This window comes from Crassostrea angulata, chromosome 2, assembly GCF_025612915.1.
Source record: "Crassostrea angulata isolate pt1a10 chromosome 2, ASM2561291v2, whole genome shotgun sequence".
In the NCBI taxonomy this organism is placed as follows: Eukaryota; Metazoa; Mollusca; class Bivalvia; order Ostreida; family Ostreidae; genus Magallana; species Magallana angulata.
In genome coordinates this window covers 75,320,214-75,343,819 of record NC_069112.1, presented here as the reverse complement: position 1 = coordinate 75,343,819, position 23,606 = coordinate 75,320,214, and the positions used below count along the sequence as shown (strand labels likewise).

At 32.7% G+C, this 23,606-nt stretch overlaps 1 protein-coding gene and 1 long non-coding RNA gene across 4 annotated transcripts in view; one reads left to right on the top strand and one right to left on the bottom strand.

The window, feature by feature from the left end:
* Positions 1-22,438, bottom strand: part of LOC128171494 (multiple epidermal growth factor-like domains protein 10) — a 36,422-nt gene extending 13,984 nt beyond the window's left edge. Inside the window, exons 1-6 of one of the 3 annotated variants that reach the window (XM_052837264.1) lie at positions 22,263-22,438; positions 9,755-9,991; positions 8,792-9,046; positions 6,883-7,008; positions 6,262-6,399; positions 5,895-6,032 (exon numbers count right to left, since the gene is read on the bottom strand). In XM_052837264.1, the coding sequence (XP_052693224.1) occupies positions 5,895-6,032; positions 6,262-6,399; positions 6,883-7,008; positions 8,792-9,046; positions 9,755-9,991; positions 22,263-22,314 (946 nt within the window). In that variant the 5' untranslated portion in view covers positions 22,315-22,438. The remainder of the gene's footprint in view (positions 1-5,894; positions 6,033-6,261; positions 6,400-6,882; positions 7,009-8,791; positions 9,047-9,754; positions 9,992-22,262) is intronic. The other 2 variants (XM_052837263.1, XM_052837265.1) reach the window with 2 other exon arrangements.
* LOC128171540 (uncharacterized) lies at positions 17,137-18,537 on the top strand. Its single transcript, XR_008242103.1, has 3 exons — positions 17,137-17,263; positions 17,651-17,749; positions 18,152-18,537. It is a non-coding gene; the product is annotated as an uncharacterized LOC128171540 (long non-coding RNA).
* Positions 22,439-23,606: the final 1,168 nt, after the last annotated feature.

Below are 23,606 nucleotides of genomic sequence, written 5' to 3'. Positions count from 1 at the left end.
AAGTCCACCTCATAAAAAACCAGTAGTATTGAATTCTACTGCAGCGTAAAATTTAAGGATAACGAATTTTTTTCTTCAGAAAGAAGGTTAATTGTATCTTACTTTGTTTTCAATTTACTTCGTTTTGTAAAATCGTGCTCATTTTTTCCCTTAAACTATCCAAGGACGTAAACACTAACGATAAGTATGACTCTGATGCATCATACTGATACACACGTACCTTGGTGAATTTAATGATATGCTGCGGTCACCCAACTGTCGCATTATAAAACATATTAGTTAAACAATACAATATACCAAGCTTCCGGGCATTTTGAACCATTGTACCATTTAATTACCCATGGAGGAAAATTCTTACAAAGAATAAATTATTATAAATATCTTGATTTAATATATATATATATATATATATATATATATATATATATATATATATATATATATATATATATATATATATATATATATAAAGCACTAAAAATGGCTAACGACACGAACAATAGAAATTGTCAAATTTTCGGGACAACCCGTCCCTTCTTCAGGACCAAAAAATAAATTACATAAGTAAAAAACAAAGAAAACAAAATCTAAAGCTACTACTAAACTACTTAAGAAACTATGAAAAAGAACAGCTACATTATACACATCATTTGATCACATTCTTAAAGGTGTTGATACTGTCGCCGATCGCTATAAAGTAATCAATCGACTGCCAACTTCACGCCTGATTAAGTTAATTAGCTAATTAAAATTGACGACCGAGTTAATAAATAAAAATTTGAACCCCCGTTGTTAACTCGTACGGCACATATGATATAGAGTCGACTTTTTGATTAAAAAGAGATAAAATTAAATGAAAATAAATAAATAAATAAATGAATAAATAAATAAATAAATAAAATTAAGAAAAAATGATTAACAAATAAAAGGTAGTAAAGAAACTAATAAATGAAAGAGGCGCAGTTGACAGATTAGATAAAATTACTATGTGGGTTTCAGGTGATATATGGCTATGAGACGTTCATTTTAGTGAAGTCCATTTGTTTGTTCATGCCATCAGGTCTGAATGATTTGAGTCTGTGCATCCAGAACTTTTCTTTGCTTTTCCTCTCCGCGTCTGTCCAATTAGGATTATGGTCAATAACCAATACTGTCATGTCTTCCCATTTGTGGCCACTGGTATTAAAATGTTCTCCGACGGGCTCCTTGACTTTTTTGGTCTTTATGGTAGAGCGGTGGTTGTTGATCCTTCTGCGGAGGTCACCTGTTTCACCGACGTATTGCTTAGAGCAGACTTTGCAACTGATGAGATAGATGCAGTTGTCTGTGCGGCAAGAAGTGTTGCCAAATATCTTGTACGTGCGACCCGTGGTGGTGCTCTTAAAACTGTCCGCGTTGGTGCTGTATTTGCACAATAGGCACCTGACATCGGAACATGTTTTAAAACCGCCATTTGGCAACGGGTTGTCTAATCTTGCCCTCACTACCATATCCTTTAAGTTCCTCGGGCGTTTAAACGCAGCCATTGGTGGATCCTTGAAAAGATCAGCCATTCTTTCGTTAGTGTAAAGAATGGGCAGATTATTTCTAAGGATGCTGTTGAGGTTCTTAAGGGCGGGGTGATATGTAGTGACAAGTGGAACCCTGCTTTTGTCTGTTTTCTCTTTGTATTGTAAAAGGGTTTTCCTGTCTTTTGTAATCATCTCATCAATTGCAGATTGAACTGTGTGGGCTTTATAGCCTCGATTACACAGATGGGATTTCAATATTCTGCTCTGTTCTTCAAAGATCTCATTAGAAGAACAGATTCGTCTGATTCGGGTTGTTAATCCTTTAGGAATTCCTCTAAAAGTATGGGGAGGATGGCAACTCGAAGGCTTGAGGTAGAGGTGAGAATCAGTGGGTTTGGTGTGGAGACTGAATTTTATTTCACCATCTTCCAAGGTGGATGTAGTATCCAAAAATACATTTTTGGAACTAGATATGTCCACTGTGAATTTAATCGAATTGTGGAAGGAGTTGGCAAAGGTGATGAAGTCATCTAGGCAGTCTCGGTTTTCGACCCATTTCATCTCAATATCATCAATGAACCGCAACCAGCTCAAAGGTTTGAAAGGAGCTCTGAGAAGCAGGCTGCGTTCCAATCTTCCCATAAATATGTTGGCGTAGGAGGGAGCCATTTTGGTGCCCATAGCTGTACCACTTATTTGTATATAATGTTCGCCATTGAACATGAAATTGTTCAGCTTGAGAACATGTTCAAGGAGCTTGAGTAGAGATTCGGTTGACGGCTGCTGAATCGCTCTACTGTCCCATACCTCCCTGCAGGCCTCGATACCTTCATCGTGAGGAATATTCGTGTACAAGGACGTGACGTCCATTGTAACGAGAAGAGTATGGTCTGGCAAGCCAGAGGAAGGTGTTTTATTCAGGTAATGTGTAGTGTCCTTGAGGTATGATGGCAAATCTTCTACATGTGGACGGAGATGTAAATCTATAAATTCAGATATTTTCTCCGTGGGGTGTCCGATGGCACTAACTATAGGGTGCCCAGGCATTCCTTCCTTGTGGATTTTTGGAAGCAGATAAAATTGACCCGGTCTACAGTTGGTTGGGCGAAGCGTTTCATAAACATTAACACCAATCTCATCATTTTCATACATTTTGTCCAGGGTGTCAGTGATGAGAGCTGAAAACTCTTCAGTGGGATCAGAGTCCAGTTTCTTGTAGAAACGATCGTCTGTTAGTTGTCTGTTGGCTTCAGCTAAATACGCTTGTTTGTCTAGGACAACCACTGTGGATCCTTTGTCTGCTTTCTTTATGACTATGTCGTCCCTGTTTTTCAATCGTTGTAGAGCAGATCTTTCTTCTTTCGTCAGATTGTCAGAGACGATTTTTTGGTTGGTGAGGAGCTTCTCAATGTCTGACTCAACAGCATCAATGTAAGACTCAAGTGCTCCACATTTGCCCGGTGGCGGTTCCCAAGTACTTTTGGGTCTGTACAACTTATGTTCTTCTAAGTTGTGCAAGGGCGGAGGAGGTTCGTCTGTGTGATCATTGCTGGAGTCCTTGCGCGAGAAGTGTTCCTTTAGTCTTAGCCTTCGGAAAAATGCTCTGGTGTCCTCTCTAACCTTTTTGTCATCGACCTCATGCGGTGTTGGACAGAAATTGAGACCTTTAGATAGTAGCGATGTCTCAACGTCTGTGAGAGGAACCTTAGATGTATTCAGAACTGGGCAGGTGTTGGTATCGACCAAGGACTCGTCTTCACTTGTTTGCTTTTTGCGCTTGAAGCGTCTAGAGCGCCGTTTTTTGGCAGAAGGACGAGATGACAACATATTAGACCTGGTTCTGTTTGTTGCTGGAACATCATCCCGAAGGAACTTCCTTTTTTGGGTATTATTGAGGTCATTAGATAGGGTTGTATTGAATGTTGTAATAATTCTTTTTGCTTCAACAAAATCTGCATGGGAAGTGGATTTATTAAGAGAAGACTCCAATGAAACTACATCTTTCTCAAGTTGTCGAAGTCTGTGGTTATCCCACGACAGACAGAGAGACATTAATTCTTTGGAGCATCTTCTTAATATGAAGTCCCAGCGTTTTTGGAAGTTTTTAGAAACTAACCCTATGTTTGGAGTGACATTAATCTGGAAGCCTTTTGGTATAATGTCACAGTTGATATATGTTTCTAAATTTGATATTCTGTGTTTGGTTTTGATACATTTCTTATTTTGTTTTTTCAGAAGTTTAAAGGTGTTGTTTTGTTTAAGAGCCATGACAATAGATTTAATTTCAATTAAAAACTAAATAGCCAAAATATGTTTAAGTTTTTAGAAAAAGGTAAGCCAAAATAAATGATGTTCAATGGCGAACATTATATACAAATAAGTGGTACAGCTATGGGCACCAAAATGGCTCCCTCTTACGCCAACATATTTATGGGAAGATTGGAACGCAGCCTGCTTCTCAGAGCTCCTTTCAAACCTTTGAGCTGGTTGCGGTTCATTGATGATATTGAGATGAAATGGGTCGAAAACCGAGACTGCCTAGATGACTTCATCACCTTTGCCAACTCCTTCCACAATTCGATTAAATTCACAGTGGACATATCTAGTTCCAAAAATGTATTTTTGGATACTACATCCACCTTGGAAGATGGTGAAATAAAATTCAGTCTCCACACCAAACCCACTGATTCTCACCTCTACCTCAAGCCTTCGAGTTGCCATCCTCCCCATACTTTTAGAGGAATTCCTAAAGGATTAACAACCCGAATCAGACGAATCTGTTCTTCTAATGAGATCTTTGAAGAACAGAGCAGAATATTGAAATCCCATCTGTGTAATCGAGGCTATAAAGCCCACACAGTTCAATCTGCAATTGATGAGATGATTACAAAAGACAGGAAAACCCTTTTACAATACAAAGAGAAAACAGACAAAAGCAGGGTTCCACTTGTCACTACATATCACCCCGCCCTTAAGAACCTCAACAGCATCCTTAGAAATAATCTGCCCATTCTTTACACTAACGAAAGAATGGCTGATCTTTTCAAGGATCCACCAATGGCTGCGTTTAAACGCCCGAGGAACTTAAAGGATATGGTAGTGAGGGCAAGATTAGACAACCCGTTGCCAAATGGCGGTTTTAAAACATGTTCCGATGTCAGGTGCCTATTGTGCAAATACAGCACCAACGCGGACAGTTTTAAGAGCACCACCACGGGTCGCACGTACAAGATATTTGGCAACACTTCTTGCCGCACAGACAACTGCATCTATCTCATCAGTTGCAAAGTCTGCTCTAAGCAATACGTCGGTGAAACAGGTGACCTCCGCAGAAGGATCAACAACCACCGCTCTACCATAAAGACCAAAAAAGTCAAGGAGCCCGTCGGAGAACATTTTAATACCAGTGGCCACAAATGGGAAGACATGACAGTATTGGTTATTGACCATAATCCTAATTGGACAGACGCGGAGAGGAAAAGCAAAGAAAAGTTCTGGATGCACAGACTCAAATCATTCAGACCTGATGGCATGAACAAACAAATGGACTTCACTAAAATGAACGTCTCATAGCCATATATCACCTGAAACCCACATAGTAATTTTATCTAATCTGTCAACTGCGCCTCTTTCATTTATTAGTTTCTTTACTACCTTTTATTTGTTAATCATTTTTTCTTAATTTTATTTATTTATTTATTTATTCATTTATTTATTTATTTATTTTCATTTAATTTTATCTCTTTTTAATCAAAAAGTCGACTCTATATCATATGTGCCGTACAAGTTAACAACGGGGGTTCAAATTTTTATTTATTAACTCGGTCGTCAATTTTAATTAGCTAATTAACTTAATCAGGCGTGAAGTTGGCAGTCGATTGATTACTTTATAGCGATCGGCGACAGTATCAACACCTTTAAGAATGTGGTCAAATGATGTGTATAATGTAGCTGTTCTTTTTCATAGTTTCTTAAGTAGTTTAGTAGTAGCTTTAGATTTTGTTTTCTTTGTTTTTTACTTATGTAATTTATTTTTTGGTCCTGAAGAAGGGACGGGTTGTCCCGAAAATTTGACAATTTCTATTGTTCGTGTCGTTAGCCATTTTTAGTGCTTTATATATTCAGTTTACTGGCTTAGTATCTATATATTAGATCCGACACCTTAAAGATGCCTAGTGTTGTTGATTCTATTCAGTGCTTTTTATATATATATATATATATATATATATATATATATATATATATATATATATATATATATATATATATATATATATATATATATATATATATATATTACACTTTGTGAATTTGATAATACGTTGCGTTCGCGTCAACGGTTGCAATGTAAAACGTATTGGTAACAAATTACAATATGTTTACCCTCCGTGCATTTTGAACCACTATACCCGATCTCGCAACCATTCTTGCAAGTTCCATCAATATGATTGCATTGTCCAACGCCAAGACATTTTCCACATTGCATACTGCAATCTGTCCCAAAGGTTCCATCCGGGCATGCTAAAAAAATAAAAAAAACTGATTTTTAAAGTAAATAAATTCAAATGTAAATATAAAACATGACAATATGAATAAAATGAACAGTATGCAAAGAGAAACACATAGGTATACCAATAATGATTGCATCTGTGTTTGAAAGTGCAAAAGACTATGCGTATATCAATATTTCTTTCTTTTAAATAAGATTTATATTGATAGCGAGTGATAACTACAGTGTGAAATTACTTACATTGGTTGCAGAATTTGGATATATATCCCGGCTTACAGCCATCTAAACATGTTCCATTTACGTGGTGACACTTTGACATATCTAAACAATGTCCACACTGGCTCTGACACAGGTCTCCAAACATTCCGTCGTTACATTCTGCAAATATTGAAATACAAGTTAGTTGCAGTTGAAAGAATGATTGAGGATAAAAATATCAAATGACCGTTGACTACTGTTATAGTTATGATTTTAATTAACCTACTTTATGTTTTTATTTTACATTTTGACATAAATAAGATTGCCACTTAGATCAAAATGGATTAATTAGTTTTTAAAACAGATTATTTGCGACCTCACATAGGTCATGGCAATATACGAACTTTTTCTTGATGAGCCTAGATGACTAAACTATTCACGAATGTTTCCTTTATTTTCTTTTTTGAGCGATTATTTATTTTCGCATTTGAGCTTGATGTGCACTTTGCTATCGTTGACCGTTCATCTTTTTAAAACGGTTTAGAATCTACAAAGCATTTACGTATGGTTTGCCCACCGGTGATGAGAGGCAGTAGAAAGTTTCAGAATCTATAATCTATATAATACGTTTTACCTTTTGTAAAAGCTATTCTACTCACATACCTGATTGACATTGATAACTCTTGTATCCCGGTATACAACCTGTACAATTCCCTTCTGCATTCTCACAGTATCGACATTTTTCATTTTTACAAGTGCTTGAGCAACTAGATTTGTTTGCAGAACATTCTGAAAGATGAATATAATCGCAATATGAAATGATAACGTAGTGCCATTGTTAAGTAAATGAAATCAACAAATAATTTTAGATGTCCTTGTAAACCTTCTCTGTAATTTTTCAACAACATTGATAATAGTAATATTTATATTTGAATTAATTATAGCAATATGTAATAACATTAACAATACTAAGGAGAACTACAATATTTCAATAATAATGTTGATAAAATATTTCCATTTGACAATAGTTTTGTTGGCTTGAAATTAGAAATATAAAAATAAGTACTCCTTGCTATGTTTTGAAGGATTTTTTTTTAAAATATATCATCTACGCAGCACTGTTCAGGCTTACTATGAAAATATCAGCGGATTAAAACGTTCTTAAAACGATGGATAATATTATTACGAAATATTTATAAAGTTATTTTATCATGATATAAAGTTGACGTTAAATGAAACAGTACAATAAATGCTACTTTTTATGACACTTTGTGTGGTCCCCTTAATTGATAGTCATGTGATATGTGTTGATAATTCTCCTTAATGGAGGTCATAAACATATTTCAATATCACAAGGGCATACCCTTATTTTAATCAAAATCTTATATGTTAAGTAAATTCTACTTTTCTGGTAAAGTGCTGCTGCTTTGTATAGAGTTCATATTTTATTAAAATAATTATCAAAGAAATAAGCTCAATTGGAATTTATATGACCTTCATTTAATATTCTACGTATTTATTAATTCACTCTGTAGATAATATTAAAGCAGCAGATTTTTTCTTTAAATTCGACATCCCCTCAATTTATATCTTAAAAATCGAAATGATCTGTTCAGTTTATGTCCTTGTAAAAAGCGAATTTAGATAGGCTTCCCAATGTCATACACATCGAATCTGTACATTGAAAAAAATAATACACGCTACAAAAAATAATTACATGCCGAATCTAAACAAGCATAGTAGATAGGATTTAGTGATATAATAACTGTTTTATGATTATGCTCTGTTCATTTATTAAATGCATTTTCTCATGTTATAAAAATTGATTGATCCGCCTCTCTTTACAAATAATATGCGTAAAAATTTACAATATTGCGTCACATCGACAAGTGAACCGCGATCAGTCCGTTGTTTATATTTATCGTTGTTTGTCTTATATTAATGCAAAGTTGCACTCATAGTATTAATGTAGTTTAATGTTTTCGTACCCATACCTATCGGAAATTACTTTATTTATTAGCATTTTTTACGACCTTTTGTTTTGTATTATGTCATAGTTAACATTTCCCGCACTTGCTCGTCGGTGCGAGCACAAAGTAAACCTTAACAGTGCTGCATACTATGAAAAATATTTTAATTTAAAATTCGAGCGACCAGCGTAACAGTTTGTTGTTTATCATAAATAGTGTTCAAACTATAATTTAAGACATAGATTAGAATAAAAGACCATTGATAATATTGTAGTTTTGAAATCTGCAGAAGCTTGAAATTTAAAATCAACCTGCAATTATTGGGGATTGCCAAACATGGAAAAAATGAACCACAGATAATATTGTTATGCATAATTGATTAAAACGAACTGCATCAGTGAATCTTTACATTCGAGAACTACCATCAATTTTTTTTGCCATTTTAAGTAAGCGATTAATCAAAACGAAGTATGCTTTGTGGTGTTATTTTACTAAAAAATGAAATAATTTTATTCTAATAATTGATTTATTAATAATAATAATAATAATAATAATAATAATAACAATAATAGTTGAACAAAAAAGAGTATAATAAGACGAACCGTAAACTTCAACTTCGCAAAGTTCATTGTGAGCGTAACGATCATAGTATGTAGGGTAGGTAACTCCTGATAGTCTTTCATTGTAGTAGATGACGTACTGGCCATGTACAGGACAGGTGACTGTTAAGACACTAGGTATGGTGTCTAATGTAAAGGTTTTATCTTTGAAACATAGAACACCTTGTAGTTTGTCTGTTGTATTGGAGACATACACCGAAAATCCAAGAAATCGTGGTCTGAAGCCATTGGTGGGTTCTTAAAAGAAACCATATATAATTGTTACATAGGACGTATAAATTAATTCCATGGATTTCATAATTAAAAAGGGAAGGTAAAACATATGATTGAGAAGACATATCAGTCCTGGTAATTAGCATAATTTTGATTAAAGCGTATCCTTATGAATATTGAAAAAATAAAATAAGTAAAAAGATTATACAATTAGTTTCCATGTCAATTCATTAAACTGTTTTTAATTAAGGATTGATTAACTATCTTTTATAAAGGTAAGATCTAATAACTGCAACACTGTATGCATGCAAATTAAGTACAAGCGTAGGCGCTTTATAAATCATGAGACTATAATTTTTAAAATAATGAGTTAGTTCTTATATTTACATTTTTTTTATCCATTTGCTTTGTCCGCAAATGTGATTTATTTCTCAAAATTAACGTATTACCCTACATGTAAGTTCATCAAATAGAAGGCCTACCGTAATAGTCATAAACGTAAATTTGGGTTTTCGCTTTTGATGTTTCACTTTAACGGCGTTTTTTTAACACAATGGAACTCACCATTTTTAACCTTTATGTACTCTGGTTTATGTTACATGTATTGTGTTATATCTGTAGTAGCTTTTCACACACTTTATATAAACAATATGTTGTTTAAATATCAACAAATACATTTACATGCAGTGAATATAGTTAAAATGTAATTTACAATAGCGATGAGTAGCTTACGCCAAGCGACATTGTCCGTCCTGTAGTAGATAGTGATGTGATGGATACTGTGTATACTTGTCAGGTTCACCCACCAGGTGGCGGTTCTATATCCATCCGCTGATATTACACATTGGCCACTGTAAAAACTTAAATCAGATTTACGTCCATCAACAGCATTGCTTGCGTCATATCTGTCATCACCTCCTCCTTTGTATGCGTTCTGTTGAAATGTTGGTTTGTTGAGTGCAACATTTACTATAAATGTAGAACTACCAGAAATGAACAAATTAACAGAATACATTATGAACCAAAAATTAGGGAAAAACCTACACCAAAGTTGAACTAACCATTTATGTAATGAATCACAGTTGCCTGTGTTCTTCAATGTTTTTATGATTAAACCAATAACTTACCTTTTTTTAAATTTTAATTTAAAACTACTATCGACCTATTTCAAACAATATTTAGTTTGAAAGTAGGCATTAAATGGCGCATTATGAAAACAGAACAAGATAATTTTTGACCATTTCTTATCTTTTCTTTCGCTTTTGTTGCTGCCGCGCTATGATTATCGTGCCGTCGTACGATTGTCATATGTGTCTGATAGTCAATCTTCGTAATATTACTCCGAAATCACGCCATGCTTTAATGTTTTACGACGATGGAATTTTGATATCTCGTTTTGTCTCTATGTATCTCTACCACACTAATAATATGCTGTGTGATTTAAGGTTTAAGTTACAAAGTACTCAAGGGACCAAACAAAAATATGTTTTACAATTTCCTAAATAAAAATCAATGATAATTGATAATCATACAAATAATGGTATTGTATACCGCTTAAGTAATGAAATATAGAGTTATTTTGTAACTTAAAAAAAGAAAAATATTATTAAACATAAATATAATCAAAAGGTTGTGTTTCTTCTGTTTTTACTATTTTTGAAAAAAAAAAAGTTTTGATAAATCATACCATCTGAAATATTTTCATTGGTCAAATGCTGCATCAAGTTTATTAATCTCTAGAATCTGCTTATGATCATGGTGTTTCTTTGATTATATATCAGCGATTTTCAATGCTACAGTTGTATGTCAAAAATACTATGCTAAAATCTGTAAAGTTTAAAAATGGTTGATTAAACGGGCAATCATTAGAGGCAGCATTTAGAGTTAAACTATCGGAAACCCATGTCGCAAGAATAAAAACAATCACGTTTTTCTTTTCGTCAATAACATTTTGTTAATAAATAGATACACACATATACCACTCCAACCTTGCAATCATTGCAAGACATGCAATGCACAAAAAAACCCACACAAGGGTGTTAATCAATTATTAAGCTGAAAGCAAAACTTTATTAGATTTGTTTTGCTTAATTTTTAGGAAATATAACTATTTGAAACTTATTAAAACAAATGCCATTGATTTAAGTTTCTGAAATTAAGTTATGACATTACAATCCATGGTCTAAAATATGAAAAACATGTTTATCCTTTTAATATCAGCAGATGTCATCCTTAGAAATATATTTAGATAATTGTTGTAGTCTGTGTATTATGAAAGGAGGAATGAGCACATAAATGAAATGAAAATATATGGCTGGATCGGTTATCAAACCGAGACTCCTGTTACTTTAGTCAGGCGCTCTACCACTGAGCTATCTTGGACGATATCCATGGTCAATTAAACCCTAACTACTACATTCCTCCCTCCTTAGATAGTATTCGACCCGATAACACAATACAAGTTCACCTATATATCATATTGCCTGAACAAGAAAGGACACGACACAATTTTAGAAGGAAAGATCTGGTCGATTTGAATACTAGCGCAAGATAGTCCAGTTGATAGAGCACCTGGGTAGAGATTAGGGGGGCCTGGGTTCAAATCCCTGTCTGCTCCTTCATTATTTTTCCCATCCCGTTACATTTGGTATAAACTTGAACTGAGTTTCCATTTACTAGCGTAACGAAATTAGAGTAAAACAATTGTCTGACAGTATAGTTTTTTGCATTGATTTACAAAGGTGAGTTTTGTTTTCTTAAATTTAATGACCATATATTAATATTTTTTTAAAGTTTGCGCAACATTTTAAAACTGTTCATGTTTTAATGTCAGTGCAATGTAAGTTCACATCATGTGTTACGTGCATTTTTGCCTCGCTGTATGTAATGCTTTCTGTGTTTGTTTCTTTTTCGACCTTTTATTCTTAATTTGAAGAAAATAAAAGAAATATTTGTGCTTTACGTGAAAAAAGTGATACAATGATACTAAAGTATATCGTATTTATGCCAATATGTATCTGGGAACTTACTTTATGACAAAGTCCATTGCACAAAAAAAAAAATAAACCTGTAAAAAACTTAACAAACACCAAACAAATTTACCTTGTTGACGCTTTAAACTTTAACCCGGAAGTAAAGTAGAGAATACAACTGTTATTCGTAATATACGTAAATTCATCTTAAAGAGCATTCGGTTCCAGTGCTAAAATCATTTGTGCGGGTTTTAAAACCTATCCTGCTGATTTTTTTCTGTTTTCTGTAATTTACAAATTAACTTGCACAATAAAAACGACGAGTTATGAACAAATTAATTTTGTAACTAGAAATACGTATTTTAAATTTGTAACGTATGTGTATGTAAAGCAAGATTTTTGTTTGTTTGGTTTTTTTAAGACAAAAAGTTTGATGCATGATGTAGTATCAATGAGTACTTTAAAAAAGTCTGAGAAAAGTCTGTATAACATAAATACAACAAGTTCTCACTTTTTAATGTTTATATATTATTTGAAAATTGCACTTTGAAAATTGTATGCAGATAAATAATTTTAATTTCTAGCGTTTGAAAATTACATAGAAATGGTTCATTTCACTATAAGCATTAACAAGCGCAATAAGTCTTAAACACACAATCAAAACTACAACATGTTTGACGACATCGTGTAACATATTGAGAAAACAGATAGGATATAAAACAATAACATTATCAGAGCTATTTTAAAGTTCCGTCTTCTGCCACACACATAGTTATAACATTCAAAAATCGCACAACATCAAAAAAGTTTATAAATTTTCGTCCTTATATGGCTAACTTTGCTTGTTGATCAAAATATCAAGTTTGTGAACAGAAATCTAATACAAATTTAAATATCTTGTTTCAAAAAATATCAAACAGACAGCACGAACTTTTTTCAATGCGCTTTGTTTAAACAAAACAAATAATTTAAGCCTTACAAATACTGCCGAAACTAGATAGTTTACATGGACTAAACAGTTTGTAAATAGTAAATATTGATACCGAACGCTCTTTTGAGAAAAATGAAAAATATATGCGCAGCTATTGTAATTCGAAAGGTTTTCATAAACATCCTCGGACAGTTTGTTTTTCCATTTCTTCACACATGATAGCACGAACAGTATTATTATCACGGAGCTCAGCCATAAAATGTGTTTAAAACAAAATTGTGAATGTTTTCAAAACACATTTTTTATGTATATGTTTTTTATAATTATGCCAAATTATTACGCATTTCAGACAACCTTATTGCATAATGTCATGCTATTTTCGGTTGTCAATACAAAACTATGTTAATCTGAAGGCACTAGAATACATTTTGATTTTTATTGTGTAGAAAAATAGATTTTTAATTTTCATTGTGTAAAAAATAAAACACTTAATTCTAGCAAGAATTCATCAATCATGATTTCCTAGACTGTCTTTTGAAAACTGTTATCACTAAACAACACTTTAAATAAGATTCTTAACATAACAAACGAATATCAAATGAAACGTCTAGACATGTTTTAAATGGAATAATTATGAAATCAACTTTAAATTACATATTTAATGCTTATTGAGATCCAAAGGTGACAAAAATGTTAATATTAATATACATCATAATATCAGAGACATAAATAACAGAAATTGGCAACCCTGCCATTAGCAGGTTTTGTTGTTGCAAAATGGTACGGGACCAACCTTACTTTGAGAACTACATTTTAGTAAACTGAGATAAGGATCTTAAATCAAAAGTATATTCTATTAATGAAAAGTGTTTAATGAAATGTTTTAGACATTTTTAAAACAAAAGTTGAAAAATACGATAAATATATATAAAATAAATTGGTCAGCTGTAAAACATCGGCGAAAACTCGGACGACGGGTAGCCAACTGCCTCCTAAAAACTCCTCTTTTAATATTATTTATATGACATAAACTCATAAAATTTTATATTTGGAATGCTTTGGTAATAGGGTTTAGCTGTTTATAATTCGATATAATTGTTTATTAGAAAGATATACTGATTTAAACTGGGAACACATTACAATAGGGACCGTGGGCTTTAGCGTGATTTCGATCTGCTGCCAATCTCTGTTATTTACGTCTCTGATAAGATTTGATGCTATTCCAGTTGTCAAGTTATTTTTTAATTCGTTATAAAATTTCACAGTTAATAAAAATGTCTTTATCTTCATAAAATTGTAAATCATACAGTGTTTTTTGAAAAATGCAACCAAGATGGACAAAATATATACATAGTCAAATAAGATCTACATGTATAATTTTAATATATATCTTTGCATTTCCTTATTTAATTTGGCAATCGCGAAAGTACGACAAGCTAAATTTCAAATGTAAAAGAGACCTTTATAGAAGGCAAAATGATGCTTCATGTAAAGATATCAACACCACACTAAATCTTTATCTATTTAAAAGCACCGTTCCATCCGTTCTAATTGTAAATATTATTTTTATATGTATCATTTGTGTTTATAGTTCGTTTAAAGGATTTAAGAAGTTGACAAGAAATTGCCCACATACTCTTTATTGTATATCATGATAAAATAAATTATTAACAACCTAGTATTCAATTCTTTGGGAGGAAAATATTCCCACCATCCCCCCTCCCCAAAAAACCGATGTTGCATTCTTTACACTGGATGAAAAATCAAGTTTCAGCAAAACTGAAACTATATGGAAACCTTGCTGAAACTTGAAGTTGAAGTTTCATGTATAGTTTCCGCAATGCGGAAACCATTATATCGATTCAGCAAGTATCCGTTAGGTTTCAGTCAGCAGAAACTTTAGTCTAAGATTCCTGATGGTTTCCGCAATGCAGAAACTAAATTTGAATCGTGTGAAAAGTTGTGTAAATTATTATGGAAATATCAATCAGTTTCAGAACATTTCCGCTAGGTTTCAGTATGCTGAAACTTTAAGTTAAGATTCCAAATGGTTTACGCATTGCTGAAACTATTACTAAAATTGATTTTCAACAGGTTTAAGTTTAAGTCTAGCCTAATGATAATGAATCCGTATAGTAAGGTTTCAGCGCGACTGAAACTATATGTATACATGTAACTATCTTCAAATGTGCCAAATAAGGCGATTAAGAACCTTACTAAGTAATTAATTGAATTTGAAAAGAAAAACTGATGTCTGATCTTGTTTAATGCATATGATGAAATCATTAATCTTAGGTACTCGGGCACGTGTATACATGTGTATACATTCTTTGTCCAGGTGACCTCCTCTGTGATTTTCCTGTATATTCTGTGTGGATTGCAAGGTTTTTTCTGTCAGGAGTGAACAAAAGACTGTTACATAACATATACACGGTACGAAGCGTGAGTTTATATCTGGAGCCCGGCGGGAATTTTTTTTCAATTTGTGTGCACCTGAGTTAGTAAAACTGATAAGTAAATTATAATTATTTAGTAAAAGAATCTAGCTAGTTGTATATCGCAAACAGTGTATGAAGAAGTATTTTACTTAATACACTCAATAAATTAATATACCTATTTTGTAAGACTCCTTCTTAAATCATTTAGTTATCATTTGAATGAACCTTGCGGTACAGTAACTAATTAAGCAAACAAATTAAGGTAAAGTCGTTGTAAATTTTTACAAATCGTACAAAATATTCGTACAACCTGAAGTTTAGAGCTAATTCATTTCTTTTTTAATACCACGCCAACGGATGTACACAGGAATTATTTTTTACAAATTCTACAGTTGATAATAACAAGTAAAACCCACTTGGAGTTTGAGTCTAATATAATAATTGTTTAATTATTTACATGCATTTCAGACTTTACTACATGTATGACTGTATCATGATTCACTGGCGTCGGAAGCAAATTGAAAGTGGGGGGGGGGGGGGGCTAGACTAATCCTCAGAAATATTGAGGAAAAACCCTAAAAAAAAAAACCTAATTCCCAAAAAAAATCATGAAAATCCTTATCCGTGGGGGGGGGGGGGGGTATACCTATACAATTACATTTCCGGCGAGAAAAAGTGGGGGGGGGGGGGCTATGTGCTTATTGGTTAAGTCTAACTTTGCACTAAGCCCCCCCCCCCCCCCTAGCCCCCCCCCCCCCCCGGTTCGACGCCTATGTGATTCGTGCATTTCTATACTTTGTATTTACTTTCTGTACTGTTAACACAGATATTGATACATGTTTATGAAACATGCACACTAGTGTTTCTGTTATAAGATATAATAAGCATTATTCATAATTTTACTGAAGTTATACGTTATATTACAAAATCAGTTTAAAATCCAGCACTAGCCATGTGGTGCACGTGATTTTAATCCCATTTTTAAAATTTGATTATACATTCGTATACATTTGATGTAGAAAGTATACCAAATAATTAAAATTTTATTTTGTTTATATATCAGTCCGACGTGTACGTCTTACTTCCCGGCTTGTTTAACGCGTTTGTATTTTAATTTCAGAAGTATTCTTAACGTACTGTTCATCGTATGACCAATCAGTGCACATGTGTAACTGTAAAATAATTGCCATCAATTTATCGTAGTTGTAAATTCACCGTAAGGGGGGAAAAACTGTTAACCGGACCCCGTTAATTGATCGGCATCTAATTATATTTGTGATTTCTGTGTGTTCATGCAGAACCTGCTCTGTGATGAACATAATATTTTCACACCTCTATATTTTGAATAAGAATATGACCGTGCTTAGAATCGCGGTGGAAATTGGACAAGTCAAGACTAACTTGTCAGTAAACTATATATGGCTCTATTATAATCATCAGTACATGTAAATAAGATATAGTTAAAGACAAAATCTGATACATATGTTTCATTAAAACATGTTTAATTTCATTAGACATTTGTAAACAAACGGTCGGCCATTTTTTTTTGGGGTTAATCACGTGTTACAAATACAATTGTAACAAACACACGCCAATGCTTTGTCGTATTTAACCAGGAAATACTGACTCCGACAGTTCTTATCTAAAATAAATATACATGTAAAAAGTATACTATTCGGTAAAAAATGATAATTTTGATTAAACATTATTCATTTTAAACTATCCCAAGATGCACTTTTCCAAGATTTAGGGGGTTCTGATTGATCAGTATTGGCGCACTTTATGATTCCGAGCAAAGGTTAAAATGGACAAGAAGGTGCTGTTGTAAAATGGAGAATTGAGAAGCATTAATAGCCTCTACAACAAGGAGATAATGCAGGAACGACGAACTCATGTCAAGGTAACTTAATTCACAATATAGATACTCCCAATAACATTTTCAAGGCTCTAATTTATCTCTCATTTGTAAACGAGATCTCGCGCCATCAAATCAAGATGGCGTCATTTTTTCAAACTTGGTTCGGCGTTTTAATTTTTATTACCGTATCTCTTTTAAATATACGTTTTGACCAAGTTAACCATTAACCAACTTTATATGCATGATAATCATGATTATCCAGGGTATACACATATATAATTATATAAACGTCCCTAATATATATGAATGCTTGGTTGGTAAACAAGACGAACAATGAATCTTTCGCACATTATACAATTTACAAATGTAATGAAAAAAAATTATTAATTAAATCCGGAAAATGAAATCTTTCACGTTTTTCTTTTTCAGCATTGACAGCATACAAAGTCAATGTTTCCGGTGATTAGTTGCTCCTCTGTTCGGTGATTCGGGTGAATGTTTTGACCAGCTGGACGATGTGAACGCAAGGTATTGCTTTGAAATTGATTATTTTCACCATTAACTTATACATGTGTTGGATGTTTATAATTTACTGAAGTAATTTTTGGGAAATCCAGGTCTAAGTTCTTGAAAAGGAGGTTGATGGGGGGGGGGGGGGGTGGTGGTGAAGCACACTTATTGTTGATAAGTTTTTCCATTGTTCAACAAACAATAATTGAATCAAAATGAAAATAACATAGCTTCAAACTTAAAATGAAACATTTTAGACCAGATACTACTGTAGCCATTATATGACATAGTTTAAACAGCAACTGACAACTGCATAGTAGCTTCTGTATTCAGAATTTTATTCAGAATGCTTTTATTACATGTTAGGCTGAATGTTTATTGTTTAAAAATCTAAATGAAACTTTATTATTCTTGTTTAAGATAAATAGAACAGACATAAAGTACAGCCCAGTGAAAGGAACAAGTTCATCGCAAGAAGAAGAATTTTAATGCTACCACTGTCCAGAACTATTAAGTCTGCTGTAACCATGATGTGATCATATGAGTGCTTCACCGGTCTGGACAATGCTCGAAAATACCCCCAAAAGGCCTATTTCCATAAACTACGACTCGGGTTACATCAACAACAGCCAAGGACACTCCTTATTGATTCGAATGGACACATCTCTACGACCCGACTAAACTTCTGCAGAACAAGACTTTTTAACTGTAAAGTATTCTCATTTCAAAAAACCTATAAACTATAAAAGTACTTTTTTTATATGATCAAATACCAGTATATTACAATGTCTGTCTGTAAGCTAGAATCTTAGAAACTCACATGGTTTTGACTTATTAAATAATTGATTAGATATTAACTTTCATTTTCTTAAATAATTTGTTATACTTGCAAATATTGCATAAAATATTAGACTCCATGTAACATTTATCCTCACACCTCCAAGTTGATAAGTGTTAACTACTTTTTTTTCCATTTTCTTTGTGTAAACATTTATTGATAACTTAGTTTTTATTTGCAGCAATATATGAAAAATTAAGAAACCAATCTTGAATGTAAAAACACTGCATTAGGAGATGAATGCATGGGTCATAGAAATGATAAAATACACCAAACAATATTCAATTATGTCGTATATGAAAATATATAAAGACAACAAATACCCCATGTATTACAATTTTTATTACTTGGATGGAAAGTTGTTTCCATGTGGGTTTTATTTTAATCTGTGTTATGTAACTAATATTGGAATTAGCTTTTATATCATAAGTAAAATGCTGGTATTGATGAGAATTGTAAGGTGAATGATCTGTGTGATACTTTGTATTTTATACATTCATGCTACAAAAAGCAAGTACATGTACATGTAGTAATACTTGTCATATATAAACAATGTATATTTTACTTCATGTCTTGGATTTAAAAATATTAATGTAGGTAAAGTAGTGAAATGTAGGAAGGTAAACCGTGTGTAAAGAAGAATATTCATCAGGAATGAAGTGTGTTGCAATCAGCATAATTAATTAAATGTGTACATCATATTTTTGCACATGATTTGACAGACTGCTCCATTATTAGCTTTTTATTGGCCAACAAGCTTTTCATATCTCCCTCTGGGTCATCTATTAAATACTGACAGGCTTATGATATTAAAATCTGATCAGTTGGTACATCATGGGTGGAAATGAAAAGTTCACATTGGACTTAATGGATTATCAAAAAATGATATCAAATCCTGTTCTATTGTAAAACATTAGATTATATTACTAACAAAGAAAAGGTTTATCCCAACTTGTAAGTGGGTCACTTTGACCTCATTTTGGAATTTATTGACATATTCAAATCAAATCTGGGTCATACCTCTATAGTCAACTACTATCTTGTAGTGTATTTTTTTTTTTTAAAAGATGGATACTTTAGACTTTTCAAAAATATTTTATGGTGTACATATTCATTGTAGTTCAAAACAAATTGAGACAAGTGTATCATGTTCATGTAACAGTGAAGTTTTCTGTGTTTATTCATGTACGTGCAGTTATTTTGTAAATTGCATTCATATTTTTAAAAAAGTAAGATCTTTGTTTCATTTTTAAAGGGAGATTTGATAGGCATTTAATCGAGATGAAAAAAAATACAAATGTAAAGATTTCTATGGGAATTTTTTTCTTGTGCAATTTTCTCATTTTTTAGATAAAAGTCCCTAATAAGGGAATTGCCATATGGATGTTTTTCCATTATTGTATCTTGGCTGTATTTTATTTATTATTGGAAACAATTTCAGATTTTTGAACAGAATAAATTTGGAACTGTTTTAAATTGTTTCTCCAAACGTATATGGAGATTGAAACTATGCAGAAACTTCAAGTTTCAGTAAGTTTCCGTTGCGGAAACCATTTGGATTCATGGACAGCCTAAGTTTCAGCACTGCGGAAACTTAATGAAACTTGAAGTTTCCGTGCTGAAACCTGTCGGAAACTGAAAGTAACCTTAAGTTTCCGCAGAGTTTCCAAAGGGTTTCCGCAGCGCTGAAACCAGATATTTCATCCAGTGTTAGAGTCTTTGCATGTAAATAAATCATTAAATCAAACCCTCTATTTTCTTATTACAGTTACTTTTCAAAGTCTAAAAATACGTCTTGCACTCTCTCCTCCAATTTTATTTTTAATGCCAGCCTTGTAACAAATACTATGATCTGCATCTGAGTACAACATGTATGCTTGCATATATCTTGTCATTGTGCTAAGTACAAAATGACGGAAACAAATTGTTCTTCAAATCAAATGTTGAAATTATTAACCAACGTTACATCTTCCTTGATTATTTCTAATGTCCCGTCCATTTATTTTTAAGACAAACCATATTTTAAATAGTTATGTAAAATTATGATCATGAAGTTGCAACTACAATCAAGTTCTCAAACATTAGAGTGAGTGGTGACTCTTCTGTGACACTTTGTACTTTTTTTTATTTACGTAGTCAATACATTGAGTCAAGACAATGTAGATAAAACAACCTCAGTAGGTCGTAAACAACAGTACATGTCTATGGCTTGTACCTAACTTATGACATCATATCATCTGCATGCAATACTCATCGATATCTGGAAATACTGTCGAGAGGAAATTTAGCAACGCGTCCAAAATCTATTGTGTAGCTTCCTTAACCACACCAAACTGTGCAATGCATCCTGGTACATATATCCCACTGCTTAATGACTGTTACATTTAAATGTTCTGCATATTTTGTACATGATTGCCATTAACAATTTTGTTGAATTACATGTATATACAACATGATCTGTTTTTTTTGGTTTATAATTCACCATGTAATATTACATAATATATCAGATATTGTATTTACTGAAAACCAACACTATGATATCATATAAAATGTAAACCAACTCATTACAGCTAAGTAAACAATACAGAAATAATAAAGAAAAGGGGAGACAATAGCTAGATAAGCAATACATATTAAAGGAAGTTTTATTGTCATTTTGTAACGCGTAGGTTAAATTTGATTGAGGAAAGTTGAAAATTGGACACCATAGGCGAATTCAGAAATACATATAAAATGATGTTTCTGTCAATTTCAGAATTTGGATTTACTGTAGGTATTGGATATTGCGTAGATCCATGCAAACGTGTTGTGAATAAATCTGTGCAACACACTTGTAAATAGATAATTAAAAAAATAATAATGAAACTAATTAGAAATTATCTATGGTATGGGAAAGTTTCCACTGCAAACATGTCAAAAAATCATGTACAAACGGATCACAGTTTGACTGTTCTACTTTATTGATGGTTCAATTTAACCAAAGTCTTGATTTATATTCAAAGTTTATAATAGAACGGCACCAATAGTTACAAATAGATAACAAATCAAATGAAAAATAATCAAATAAAGCACCGCAAAATACTCATAATAAGCTCTAAATAAAAAAGTGAATCAGAAATAGAAAAGAAAACATTAGCCAGCAGAAGCATTGTTGTAATACTTTTTTGACTAGGAAGTAAAAATGTATACATAAAAATGCAGGTGTAAGTGAACCCGTAATTTGTAGAGACATAGAGACAGGGTATGTTGACGTCTGTCAATGATTTTAGGTTTTGTCAATGATAGTTCGTCACAACAGCTATGTTTCTTAACATTGGCTTAACAAATTAATGGCAATGATTAATCAGTGAACCGTGTCGATTTTATAAACGCGTCACATTTTCAATAAAAAATATTTTTCAAAATATTTGCATTGAGTATTATGTTATAATGTTATCAAGAAATCTAACAATATTTTCATATTCAAACATACATATCTTTAAAATAAGTGATTCTCTTTGAAGTATAAAAATCTACAACACAATTTTTAATAAAAAAGTTTATATAACGAACATGTCCAAATATGTAAACTGTGTAGATAAACAAAACTGTTGAGGAGTCCCGTATATTAGCATTCACTTAATAAAATGGCGATATTTTTACATATCTAGTCATTTCCATGATATTAAGTATATACAAAACACATTAACTCACCAAAGGCATGCGATAACGTAAAGAGTCCAAGTAACACACACAGTGAGACCATTCTTGTAAGTATTTTTCAAACAGGAAGAATATCAAACATGTTAGAGAGTAATTAGAGCTGTTCAGAAGCATTTCATGTAAACCATTTCAGACGTCATGCATATAGGCTCCCTAACAGATAAGTATCCGTTGTTATATGCTACAAGTTATCTCTTACACACGGGTTAAGTTACACATTTCTGAATTGTTGTGTGATAGTTAATTGAAGCACGGGAAAATAAGGAAGAATATTTTTTTAACGCGACGCTTCGTTATGCATATTGTTATTAAGAATTTAACACTCTTACAAAAGAGTGCAAGATAACGTAGATAAAACTTCAATTTAAAATGATTTTTTTTCACTTGTTTATAAACCAAATTGTGTTTTAGAACAATTACGTAGACAATTGCGTTCGTTTATAAACATATTTTATAGTTATAAAATTTCGAGTACTAAGCCACTTTATTTTTCTAATTTGGTAAACCTTTATGTAAACTTTATCGGGTGGTAAATTTTAGATGAAAACAACGTATTAGTTGTGCAGGTTTGAATGCATACATGATGCGCTATCTACTCGTTGCGGGAATTACTGAATTTCATTTCATACAGGAAACATTCATCTAAAATAGGTATCATAAAAAATGTAAGCAGGAAAATAAAATAGAGGAAATAAAGAAAGCATGACACGATAGTCAGGAAGGCAATAAAGGTAAACGGATATCTGTCATCGTTTTAATGCTCTAATTGAATTAAGAAAGGAGAAATAGGAGACGTAACACAAAACGCATTAAGAAAAAGTAGATACGTGTCATACAAGACAAAACTTATTGCCTTATTTTTTTTTTACTTTTAGTTGTAATGAATATTGCAAACTCTACACATACACACACATAAATATCGATTATACATTTTTGTAGTATACGTATACACTAATACATGTACAATCAACGCTGCATTAAACATTGGAATGTTTATTTAATACATTCTTAAACTCAATTAAAAAGAATACCATAAAAAATCACAGAAAACAGTACGTAATGATACCTTTTGGACCAGGAAGTCAAATTATAAAGATAGCAGTTTTTTTGTTTTGTCGACAGTCGCGGAAGACTTTCCAAAGCCTAGCATGGGGCAATTCGACGTGAAGTCAGAAGCATGGTTGTCAGATCCCCAGACGTTGTGACATTTTTGTACAATGGTCGGCGCCACAGCGTATATTACGACTGCGGAAGCACTTAGCGGGCACTGAGAATGTCGAGGATTATCGTGGACCTGAGGGTGGATTCTGCCGAGCACACCGATACCCGGGCAAC